At 26.3% G+C, this 13,650-nt stretch overlaps 1 protein-coding gene across 1 annotated transcript in view; it reads right to left on the bottom strand.

Moving 5' to 3' along the window:
* The window catches only part of LOC111631364 (talin-2-like), a 199,740-nt gene that overhangs the window by 71,131 nt on the left and 114,959 nt on the right, over nt 1–13,650 (bottom strand). Inside the window, exons 19-30 of the mRNA XM_023375591.1 lie at nt 13,090–13,178; nt 11,574–11,826; nt 11,425–11,476; nt 11,199–11,352; nt 10,503–10,604; nt 9,827–10,024; nt 5,971–6,223; nt 5,822–5,873; nt 5,596–5,749; nt 4,900–5,001; nt 4,254–4,421; nt 2,082–2,183 (exon numbers count right to left, since the gene is read on the bottom strand). Coding sequence (XP_023231359.1) covers nt 2,082–2,183; nt 4,254–4,421; nt 4,900–5,001; nt 5,596–5,749; nt 5,822–5,873; nt 5,971–6,223; nt 9,827–10,024; nt 10,503–10,604; nt 11,199–11,352; nt 11,425–11,476; nt 11,574–11,826; nt 13,090–13,178 — 1,679 coding nt within the window. The remainder of the gene's footprint in view (nt 1–2,081; nt 2,184–4,253; nt 4,422–4,899; nt 5,002–5,595; nt 5,750–5,821; nt 5,874–5,970; nt 6,224–9,826; nt 10,025–10,502; nt 10,605–11,198; nt 11,353–11,424; nt 11,477–11,573; nt 11,827–13,089; nt 13,179–13,650) is intronic.

Here is a 13,650-nt window from a genome sequence, read left to right as displayed (position 1 = left end):
TTATATAATAATGATGATGATAATGACGACAAATAGAATAAATTGGATAAAAACAGATGTTACAAAAAAAATCAAGTAAATTATTTATGGAACTAAAAGCTGTAAATTGTATCAAAGTTATATAAACATTGATATTGTTACTCCAAAATGATTAAAAAAAAAATATCCAAAACAATATAAATTTTATCTATGTATTATTCACAAAATATATCTACAAATATTTAAAATTAAAATAAGAATTATTAACTGTGTCTTTTATCATCTTTCAGACCTAAATTTTCATACAAATTGGGTTTTATTCATTTAACACGTAGCCTATGTTTTTAATACTAAAAAATTAACAGAAATTGATTTAATACAAATAAAATGGTAAAAGATTCACCATCTTAACAGGAAACATTTTATCCTTCTCTTCTAATACAATAATATTGTGGTTAAAAATAATAATTTGTAGAAATATGTCGAATATAGTTTTAACTGCTTAAATAGAATTGGATATATCTGATATTTTTAAACTAGATATTTGACATTTCAACTTTGAGTATTCATATTCAATATGTGAATATGAATAACAAAGGTGTAGATGTGAAACTGTTAATTAATCATCAATTTTTTAAATTTGTAAAAACTCAACTGTAAAATATATAAAGTAGAAAAATTCAATATGAATAATACAGTGGGTAATCAGTTAATGAACAAATCGGATAACAAACACTTTTGCGAAAGATTTTTATGATCGGACAATGAAGACATGATCAGATAACGAACACTTCACTGAACAAACATAAAAAGAAGTGACGGAAATAGCAAATACCGATTGATTTTCCTTTGTCTTCAGGTAACTTTTTGGAGTGCGGGAGATGTCAACATCGACGCTCAACCCAATATATACTGATCAGATAGTATTGCTCGAACTTTGAAATACTCCCTTATAATTCCAACCTTTTATTTTTCTGACAAACAATTCTTTTATAGTATTCGTGAGACTGTCGGGCGGGCACTCATTAAGTTTTTCATTGGTTTTTATTTTCGAAAGGTGAGAGTGTAATAGCAAAGATAGAGAGTGGGCAGTATGCTTGAACAAATCTACAGTAGGGCACAGTTCAATCTTATCTAAGAAAGATACTGTATAATTAAGAAACCTCGAGTAGCTAAAGGAGTAACAAATATCACATCTGAGAAATAAAGAACATTGAAGAGCTCATAATGGAACCTGAAACAGATCTGACGACAGAAGAACACCAAAAACTCTTGAATGAAGAACACCAAGAAACTCAGTGAGATATGTTTTATTATGAAAAAGAGGATTAATGCCGATATCTGCTATTAATTAAAGATCTTTTGAAGAAGTGGGGGATGTCAGATCAATGGTCTTAGAATGGCATACAAACCAGGTTGAGGTTAATAGGCTTGGGGATCTCCACAATTACAATGCTATTAATTCTGAAAATCCGGAAGAAGAGAGAAAAGCAATTGACATTAGACAGATTATTTAACCCCCACAAACAAAAAACCATAACTAATAAAAATGCATGTCTGTGTATATATGTATTTTTATTATTACATATAAATAAACATAGTAAGAAAGTATATATTTTTATTTTTTGGGGTCTCCAGAACAAATTAATCAAATTCCCATACAAACCTATGATAAATTGATAATTGGTTAATGAACAATTCGAATAGCAAACAAAGTCTTGGAATGGATTATGTTCATTAATCGATCACCCACTGTATATCTAAAATAGGTCTAAGATCATATTGAATGACTTTCTATAATTTGATTCTAATAACTTAATGTTACTATTTACAAATAAAACAGATTTAATGAATTATTATTCAGATTAAATTAAGCCTTTAAAGCAATCATAATCATGCTTAAGAGTAAAAACTAAAAATGTATTTTTTGTATATAAGTTATTAAATTATATATAGTAACAATAAAATTCTGAAAATTTAATCAGATTTTTAACTTCTGAAGTCCTAATCCAATCATCAATCCAAAATACTTTACTATTCCCTATAAGTTATTGATATATACCAACAGATACTAATAATTTTATTAATTTTTATTTAAATACCTGACAAACTGTTACAATTCCTTCTACAGCTCGAGCCACTTCTTTTGTTGCTTCAATTAATTGCTGCTGACAATTTGGGTTCAAAATTGTTGGAGCAACAACCTGAAAATCAAAAGACAGTTGTAGTTTTTCTGTAAAAATATAGTAATTTATATTTTTATTAACTAGCAAATATATTAATATTACTTATATTTATAAGTAAAGATGGGATTAAATATGATTAAGTTAAGAAATCAATAATATCTGTTTAAATTCTGAGTTAATAGCATTTTATTTTGCATACATTCTTTTTTATATAAAAAAAATTTCTCTTTCATGTAAGAGTATTTAATTCAAATATAAATTAAGTATTTGTAAAAAGTAAGATTAAAGTTTTATTTTTGATTTTCTGAAAGTTTTATTATGACATCTTAAACTTAGAATTACAGGAAACATAATGTTTACTGCTATAAATGAATGAAAAATAAGATTTAATATCAACTAATAATTCAAATTTATGAAAAAAATCAAGATGTAATGTGAAAAGTATAGATAAAAGTCATTCCAAAGTAGTTAAACTAACAATTCAGTATTTTTAATATATTAAAAAAGTGAAAAATAAGATGTCAGTAATTATTTCAAGTGTAGAATATTCCTACTGATTACAATCATTTCCATGAATAATAGCATAAATTCAAAAATAAAACCAATCAGTAATAAGAAAAAACTCATTAAAAAACTACATTGCATCATTTATTTCTTAGTAAGTAATAATAAAAGCCAATAAAAAGTTTTATTTAATGTTTTTGTAATTTACAAATTATAATAATGTAAATAATTTATCAATCATAACAATATATAAATGTTACATTTAAGATTCATTACATTAAATTTTGCAATATATTTTAATAAACTTTATTTTCATTGGATAAAATATATATTTTTAACTGGATCTAAGCCATAATGAAAATTTATTGTTATTTTAGATAAACTTACTTTTTCAGTTAGTTATATAAATAAGCAAATAATAATGATATATATTTTATAACAGACTAGCTTACCTGTCGCGCATTGCTGTGATCTCAGAAAAAACGAAATTCGAGCAAACTTGTTATGATAAAATTAAATTTACATTTTATCATTTTTATTGAAACTTATTATTATTATTCATTTTCATCGAAAAAACATTTCAAAGTGTCGTTTCAATTCTATTTATTTATTGGAGTGCTTGTGAATACACGATATTTTTTGTTTTTCCGTCTGGTGTGTACATGAATAAATCAGAAGGTTTTTCGACGCATGAGCTGGCCACATAAAGTTGTACATGTGAGAAGCACAGATTCTTTAAATTTAGCCCACATACTCACAGAGATTGTTAGAAGTGTGATATTCCCCATTTTTATATATATTTTTTAATCCTTTATAATTTTGATTATTTAATTGCTCCTTCCTCTCTTCCTTGGCATGTTGTAAAATTTCTGATAGTTGGATAAACCATTTTATTGTAATTTGTCTTTTTAAATTATTTTGAGTTGATACTAAAATTTGGAAAAGGAGGGATCCCTAGATCGGTAAAATAGGCAAATTTCCTTCTACAACTTCTGTTGTTGTTCGGGATACAGTTAAGGTTTTAACAAAGTTCAAGCAAATACATAATTAGCAAAAAAAAGTTGAAATAAAGTGATTAAACAAAAATTATTACAAATATCGTAAATAACAGATGCATATATGGAGATATTTTTTGGAGGGGGGAAATGGTCTTCATAATTTGAAATCGATCAAACACACAGTAAAATGCTCGTATACACACACCATCTATTGTAGGATAAATGTACTATGCCAGAAACCTTCGTGGGAGTGTATTAAAAAACTTTCCAAAGTTTCATGGCAATCGTACTATGCCAGAAACCTTCACGGGCATATATTAAACAACTTCCCAAAGTTTCACGGCAATCGGATAAATGGTGTGGTAATTCATGAAGGACACACACATTCGTGTTTATATATATAGATAATTATAACAACATAAAAATCATAATGAGAATGTTAAATTCATTAAAATTTTGCAAAATATTTCATAAAACAGTAGAGAACAGTTATTAACCAATAAAAGATTTCAAACATTCACTCTATAATTATAAATAAAATATGTTAATGATATAACAAAATATTAAAGAAAAAATTCAATATTACCTTAGCACAAGCCACTAATTGTGAAGTTGCAAGTGCACACTGTGTAGCTGAACTAATAACTTTATTTTGCACAGCTTGATCTTCACATTTACTAGCTACATTCTTTGATTTAAGAACTAATGTGGCAGTGGCATTAGCAACACCTTTAGCTAAACTAAGTAAGATATCCTGCCAAAGTAAGAATAATATAACATATGCTTTAGTATTATTATATTAAATAGTATATTTACAATTATATATTAATGATAATTCTATCATTTACAAATTTTCTTTAAAAACACATAAATTTGCTAAAAACTTTGATTAAAACAATTACTAAAACATTTACTTAATTAAATACAACTATATTATGTTTAATATACAAAATTTAGTATTAATATTCTCATGAGTATAGATCATCAAATAAATATAATTATTATATTAGAAAATTATACTATAGTAATAAATAATATATAATTAAAATATATTTAGTAAGAAAAAATGCCAGCTAAAGTTTATAATAATTTCTGTGCATTTAAGTTGTAATAAAACTAACAATACATATATTAAAATGTATAAATTTGGAATTTTATAAAACAAGTCTTAGACTATATTTAATTATTATTATTAAAATAAAAACTATAAATAACAAATAGATGATGCTTACTTGAACTTCTTTATCCATTTCATCTTCTTCACCAATTGTGTATAATACAGCATGACTAGCTTCTCCAACTCGACTAGCAGCATTCAATAGTGTTTGACGAGGCTACAGAAAAATTTTTGTATTAAGTTTTGATATTATATGAAATTTTAGAAAAATATAATACAACTATTCTAAATATTTAATGTTGTAAAAATTACATTATACCTTCACATTTAGATATAAATATAAACAAATGAAAAATACACAAACTCAAAACAGCATTAGTTTAAAAATGATAACAAAATCACTTAATATGAAGAAAACTCTAAAATTTAAAATGGCACTGTTGTTTTATTATTAATTTTAAAATAAACAACAAAGTACTTGAAAAAAATTTAATAGAACATGCATCTTTATGATGCATGTTCTATTATACTAACATTAAAAAATTTTAGGTACAGTGACCGTCAATTAACAGGCATCATTGGGATCATGCTAGGTTATCAAATATTCTGCCTTATCAAACAGTGGATGTTTTTCCAGTTTTTTGATCCCCTGCATACAATTTTACTTATCTTCACATGTAAAACTGCACAAATTACTTTTTACGATTGATTCTTGAATTTACAATAATAAATTCAAGAAAAATGCCTTTTTGTAAATTTATAAAATTACAAATTATTTTTCTAAAACATAAATAATATATATATAACTTACTTCTTTACTTTCAGGTTCTGCTGCTTTCAGGAAATCAGAAAATGCTACACACAGATTTCGAGCAGCATCTAATATATTCTCTCCAGAAGTATCATCATCCATTAAAGCAGCAATCATTTTAACATCTTTTGACATTTCAGGTAGATTTGTTGCTCTAAAATGTATTTATTTGTAAATTATTAAATTATTTATATAAACCAATCATTCTTAAAACTTTCAAACTTACATTGTTGTAATAGCTGCTCCAACTGCTGGATGATTAACATCTTCTGGTGGAGCTAAGAAAAACATTATTAAAAATTATATTTTTCAAATTTTATATACAAATTATACTTTATAAAATTAATTAATATTGAGTTGTTTTAAGCTTATTACCTGAAGTCAATGTAATAACTTGGGCAGTTGCAGCATTCATAGCAGCTATTTGAGATGAAACATTCTGTTTTTTCACATCCATTGTATTTTGTTTCCATTGTATGGAGGCAGGATCAGTTCCTAACTCTGGAAGCTGTGCTTTTGTTTGCAGCTCCTTCTGTGCAGCATCAACTGCTTGTTTTCCTGCATCAATTGTATTTATTAATGCTCTTTGAGGTTCTGAAGTGGAAGAGTGGATTTTTGCTTGTTGTGGCTACGTAAATGAAATGTTTAAAATTTTAGTTTATATAAGTGTAATGCAAGAAAAGCAAATGATAATAAAATTTATTAGAAATCGTAAGTGCATACCAATTATCACAAAAATAATGCTTTTAATTAAAATTAATTTATATATATTTTTTCTTTCTTAAAGCCATGATTTTTCTTTTATAAGGAGCATTCAAAAGGTTCCTGTTTGTGGCATTATGTTTGCTCTATGTGTGTTCTATACATGGGAATTGTAGTGTAACATTAACTATAGAGTAGAATGACTGTTTTTCTCATAGGTAGTGGCAGTAACTGCTAACTTTTTTTTTTTTTGCTGTTACAGATTTTGAATCAGCTACCAAATCCATTCAATGAAACTGTAGTCCAATAATGGTGCAACAGATTCCAAATCCATCCAAAATAAACTGAAGGGTAGTGATACAGTTTCTGTCAGCTGAAAGTTTCAGCCTTGTAGAAATTCATCAACAGATGATCCAATTTACAGAAATGACTGTGTGTCTAAAACAATGGCCATGGACACAGACAGATTAATAATTTTCTTAATGCATTTCAAANGTACAACTTATATATATATATATACATATTTTATTTCTAAAGTAAGTCAAAAAAGAAAATGAATTTTGAGCATGACTCTAACACATGTTATTATATGGATCAATGTTAGTTCAGAGAGTTTGAACTTTGACTCTGAGACTCATATAAAGATGATAGGCATTAATTAAATTGGGGAAACTGAGCAGTCTGACAAGAGAAAAACATTGTGTTTCGTAATAAAAATTCCAAAACATCAAAACAGGAACCATTGCTGTCTAAAATATGAGTGTAGGTTTCAAAGTTCCATCAACATCTCCTGATCAGAGTCAAAAGACAGTGTTGAGTTGAATACAAAGATCATCCTTTTTCATGACCCAATCCAATCTTATTTCTTCCTGAAAACAAGGAAGGAGACCAATTGGAGTATGGAATTCAGAGATAAAATCCTTTAAATACCCCAAATTTCAAGGACAAAGTGTGAATTTTCTTTTACACAACATCCCAAAGTGACCCATATACACTCTCTCTGTGTTTTGTGGCATTGTTCTCACCAAAGTTCTGTCATTCTTGTCTTTGCTCCATCGTTGTGCATCATGCACAACAGTGGAGCAAAGACAAGAATCATCTCTCCTCCACTGGACTCATCCATGATACTGCCTTAGGGTTGCTAAGGAAAAAGTGGAGAGCCATCCTAGACAAAAATATTTGGACATTTTCTCTCTTAAGATCATTATCCAAGAAGGAGCATCTCCCCAACTGCTTTGTGAGCTGCCAGTTTATAATTTTTTTAATAAATAGGTTTCTTTTGTAAAGTACCTTTGCAAAAGAAACCTATTATTAAAAAAATTATATGTCCAAATTACTACCCACGTACAGTCTTTTACCTCTCGTTCATCTTGACTTGAGTCTAACTGATTCCCCCTACCCTGGTTGGCAAATCTTACATAAGACTATTTTAATGTCATATAAATATTCACAGAAAAGTGAAGCTACAGAAAATACTTATTTTAAAGACTATCTTCTGGAGATAACTGTACTGTTAATGTAATAAAAGTAATATTAAAAGTTTATTTTTGACTCTACCATATATATCTACTATNTATATTTATAAGTAAAGATGGGATTAAATATGATTAAGTTAAGAAATCAATAATATCTGTTTAAATTCTGAGTTAATAGCATTTTATTTTGCATACATTCTTTTTTATATAAAAAAAATTTCTCTTTCATGTAAGAGTATTTAATTCAAATATAAATTAAGTATTTGTAAAAAGTAAGATTAAAGTTTTATTTTTGATTTTCTGAAAGTTTTATTATGACATCTTAAACTTAGAATTACAGGAAACATAATGTTTACTGCTATAAATGAATGAAAAATAAGATTTAATATCAACTAATAATTCAAATTTATGAAAAAAATCAAGATGTAATGTGAAAAGTATAGATAAAAGTCATTCCAAAGTAGTTAAACTAACAATTCAGTATTTTTAATATATTAAAAAAGTGAAAAATAAGATGTCAGTAATTATTTCAAGTGTAGAATATTCCTACTGATTACAATCATTTCCATGAATAATAGCATAAATTCAAAAATAAAACCAATCAGTAATAAGAAAAAACTCATTAAAAAACTACATTGCATCATTTATTTCTTAGTAAGTAATAATAAAAGCCAATAAAAAGTTTTATTTAATGTTTTTGTAATTTACAAATTATAATAATGTAAATAATTTATCAATCATAACAATATATAAATGTTACATTTAAGATTCATTACATTAAATTTTGCAATATATTTTAATAAACTTTATTTTCATTGGATAAAATATATATTTTTAACTGGATCTAAGCCATAATGAAAATTTATTGTTATTTTAGATAAACTTACTTTTTCAGTTAGTTATATAAATAAGCAAATAATAATGATATATATTTTATAACAGACTAGCTTACCTGTCGCGCATTGCTGTGATCTCAGAAAAAACGAAATTCGAGCAAACTTGTTATGATAAAATTAAATTTACATTTTATCATTTTTATTGAAACTTATTATTATTATTCATTTTCATCGAAAAAACATTTCAAAGTGTCGTTTCAATTCTATTTATTTATTGGAGTGCTTGTGAATACACGATATTTTTTGTTTTTCCGTCTGGTGTGTACATGAATAAATCAGAAGGTTTTTCGACGCATGAGCTGGCCACATAAAGTTGTACATGTGAGAAGCACAGATTCTTTAAATTTAGCCCACATACTCACAGAGATTGTTAGAAGTGTGATATTCCCCATTTTTATATATATTTTTTAATCCTTTATAATTTTGATTATTTAATTGCTCCTTCCTCTCTTCCTTGGCATGTTGTAAAATTTCTGATAGTTGGATAAACCATTTTATTGTAATTTGTCTTTTTAAATTATTTTGAGTTGATACTAAAATTTGGAAAAGGAGGGATCCCTAGATCGGTAAAATAGGCAAATTTCCTTCTACAACTTCTGTTGTTGTTCGGGATACAGTTAAGGTTTTAACAAAGTTCAAGCAAATACATAATTAGCAAAAAAAAGTTGAAATAAAGTGATTAAACAAAAATTATTACAAATATCGTAAATAACAGATGCATATATGGAGATATTTTTTGGAGGGGGGAAATGGTCTTCATAATTTGAAATCGATCAAACACACAGTAAAATGCTCGTATACACACACCATCTATTGTAGGATAAATGTACTATGCCAGAAACCTTCGTGGGAGTGTATTAAAAAACTTTCCAAAGTTTCATGGCAATCGTACTATGCCAGAAACCTTCACGGGCATATATTAAACAACTTCCCAAAGTTTCACGGCAATCGGATAAATGGTGTGGTAATTCATGAAGGACACACACATTCGTGTTTATATATATAGATAATTATAACAACATAAAAATCATAATGAGAATGTTAAATTCATTAAAATTTTGCAAAATATTTCATAAAACAGTAGAGAACAGTTATTAACCAATAAAAGATTTCAAACATTCACTCTATAATTATAAATAAAATATGTTAATGATATAACAAAATATTAAAGAAAAAATTCAATATTACCTTAGCACAAGCCACTAATTGTGAAGTTGCAAGTGCACACTGTGTAGCTGAACTAATAACTTTATTTTGCACAGCTTGATCTTCACATTTACTAGCTACATTCTTTGATTTAAGAACTAATGTGGCAGTGGCATTAGCAACACCTTTAGCTAAACTAAGTAAGATATCCTGCCAAAGTAAGAATAATATAACATATGCTTTAGTATTATTATATTAAATAGTATATTTACAATTATATATTAATGATAATTCTATCATTTACAAATTTTCTTTAAAAACACATAAATTTGCTAAAAACTTTGATTAAAACAATTACTAAAACATTTACTTAATTAAATACAACTATATTATGTTTAATATACAAAATTTAGTATTAATATTCTCATGAGTATAGATCATCAAATAAATATAATTATTATATTAGAAAATTATACTATAGTAATAAATAATATATAATTAAAATATATTTAGTAAGAAAAAATGCCAGCTAAAGTTTATAATAATTTCTGTGCATTTAAGTTGTAATAAAACTAACAATACATATATTAAAATGTATAAATTTGGAATTTTATAAAACAAGTCTTAGACTATATTTAATTATTATTATTAAAATAAAAACTATAAATAACAAATAGATGATGCTTACTTGAACTTCTTTATCCATTTCATCTTCTTCACCAATTGTGTATAATACAGCATGACTAGCTTCTCCAACTCGACTAGCAGCATTCAATAGTGTTTGACGAGGCTACAGAAAAATTTTTGTATTAAGTTTTGATATTATATGAAATTTTAGAAAAATATAATACAACTATTCTAAATATTTAATGTTGTAAAAATTACATTATACCTTCACATTTAGATATAAATATAAACAAATGAAAAATACACAAACTCAAAACAGCATTAGTTTAAAAATGATAACAAAATCACTTAATATGAAGAAAACTCTAAAATTTAAAATGGCACTGTTGTTTTATTATTAATTTTAAAATAAACAACAAAGTACTTGAAAAAAATTTAATAGAACATGCATCTTTATGATGCATGTTCTATTATACTAACATTAAAAAATTTTAGGTACAGTGACCGTCAATTAACAGGCATCATTGGGATCATGCTAGGTTATCAAATATTCTGCCTTATCAAACAGTGGATGTTTTTCCAGTTTTTTGATCCCCTGCATACAATTTTACTTATCTTCACATGTAAAACTGCACAAATTACTTTTTACGATTGATTCTTGAATTTACAATAATAAATTCAAGAAAAATGCCTTTTTGTAAATTTATAAAATTACAAATTATTTTTCTAAAACATAAATAATATATATATAACTTACTTCTTTACTTTCAGGTTCTGCTGCTTTCAGGAAATCAGAAAATGCTACACACAGATTTCGAGCAGCATCTAATATATTCTCTCCAGAAGTATCATCATCCATTAAAGCAGCAATCATTTTAACATCTTTTGACATTTCAGGTAGATTTGTTGCTCTAAAATGTATTTATTTGTAAATTATTAAATTATTTATATAAACCAATCATTCTTAAAACTTTCAAACTTACATTGTTGTAATAGCTGCTCCAACTGCTGGATGATTAACATCTTCTGGTGGAGCTAAGAAAAACATTATTAAAAATTATATTTTTCAAATTTTATATACAAATTATACTTTATAAAATTAATTAATATTGAGTTGTTTTAAGCTTATTACCTGAAGTCAATGTAATAACTTGGGCAGTTGCAGCATTCATAGCAGCTATTTGAGATGAAACATTCTGTTTTTTCACATCCATTGTATTTTGTTTCCATTGTATGGAGGCAGGATCAGTTCCTAACTCTGGAAGCTGTGCTTTTGTTTGCAGCTCCTTCTGTGCAGCATCAACTGCTTGTTTTCCTGCATCAATTGTATTTATTAATGCTCTTTGAGGTTCTGAAGTGGAAGAGTGGATTTTTGCTTGTTGTGGCTACGTAAATGAAATGTTTAAAATTTTAGTTTATATAAGTGTAATGCAAGAAAAGCAAATGATAATAAAATTTATTAGAAATCGTAAGTGCATACCAATTATCACAAAAATAATGCTTTTAATTAAAATTAATTTATATATATTTTTTCTTTCTTAAAGCCATGATTTTTCTTTTATAAGGAGCATTCAAAAGGTTCCTGTTTGTGGCATTATGTTTGCTCTATGTGTGTTCTATACATGGGAATTGTAGTGTAACATTAACTATAGAGTAGAATGACTGTTTTTCTCATAGGTAGTGGCAGTAACTGCTAACTTTTTTTTTTTTTGCTGTTACAGATTTTGAATCAGCTACCAAATCCATTCAATGAAACTGTAGTCCAATAATGGTGCAACAGATTCCAAATCCATCCAAAATAAACTGAAGGGTAGTGATACAGTTTCTGTCAGCTGAAAGTTTCAGCCTTGTAGAAATTCATCAACAGATGATCCAATTTACAGAAATGACTGTGTGTCTAAAACAATGGCCATGGACACAGACAGATTAATAATTTTCTTAATGCATTTCAAATAAGCAGTTTTGTCAACTTAAAGTTTTTTAAATTAAGTTCATATTGCACATAATTGTTTATTATATTTTTATTCATCTTCTGTATAAATATTTAAAAAATGTATCAAACAGAAATGAATATATTCACAGCAAAACCAGGTCAAATGTTTTAAAATGTTATAATTAAGATCAAAAATGGGTATAATCAGAGAAAGTTGATAATATATAGTTATTATAAAAATAATATATATTGTATCAATACATGTACAAGACATGCTAAAATACTAAGTTACTTCATTGTTAACATACAGAAAAAATATCTTAAAAGAAAAAAAGTTGAAAAGAAGAAAAAAAAACAGAAATTACATTCAATTTAAATAACAAACTAAAAAATGATTAGAACTGCCAAATCATGTTTGAATAGGAGATTAAAAAGGTTTGTTTTCAGTGATATGGACTCTGAAGATGGACAAAAAAGTCCTAAAGCACAGTCATTTTAGTGGTGATTTGTTTTTTTAGACTTCAACATAAGCAGAAAGGTAATGGAAGATTTGAGAAAAATTTTAAATTACAATGTTTTCTGTTATGATAAATTAGAACAAATTGTATGGGTACATGTTCAAAGTACATTCATATTTTCAAAAATCACAATAAAATCATAGTTAATGAATTGTCATTTTATTATGAAAATAAGTATTTTATAACTGAATACTTACAATAATGCTACTGTAAGCATTGTGAGCTTGACCTTTCACTGAACCATACTGAACACCTTCCATTTGTCCTGTACCATAATTCTGTACACCTAAAACAGATTTTATATTCATTATTATTATTATTGTTTTAAATTGATTTTAATATTTGTAAAAACACAATTTATGTATTAAATGTAATAAAAACTGTCATACAAATACGAAAATTTCAATTAAAAACTTTTTCATAAAAGTTAATTCTTCAGTTGAGCTTTCATTTTGGTGAAGATATGACCTCATTCCTGCAGACTCATATCTTTATCAAAATGAAAACTACAGAAATGTCTCAGAATCAATCACCAGAAGAGGTAAAAAGTACTGCAATGATGCAATGATTGTACTCAAGAAGGTAATAAAGAGTGGGTTATAAGAGTGAGGTTCCAGACCAAGTCCAAATCTATTGTTAAAAAAACTGAAAATATAAAAAAACTATATATATATATTATTTCATTTCAAGATTCATTTTCTTTTTTGACTTAATTTAGAAATAAAATAAAATATATATATCAATCATTTTAACATCTT

Source organism: Centruroides sculpturatus, unplaced genomic scaffold (assembly GCF_000671375.1).
Source record: "Centruroides sculpturatus isolate CEXI.00-Female unplaced genomic scaffold, Cexi_2.0 scaffold534, whole genome shotgun sequence".
Lineage (NCBI taxonomy): Eukaryota > Metazoa > Arthropoda > Arachnida > Scorpiones > Buthidae > Centruroides > Centruroides sculpturatus.
Note: the sequence above shows the minus strand (reverse complement) of the source record. Positions and strands in the feature narration are given on the sequence as shown.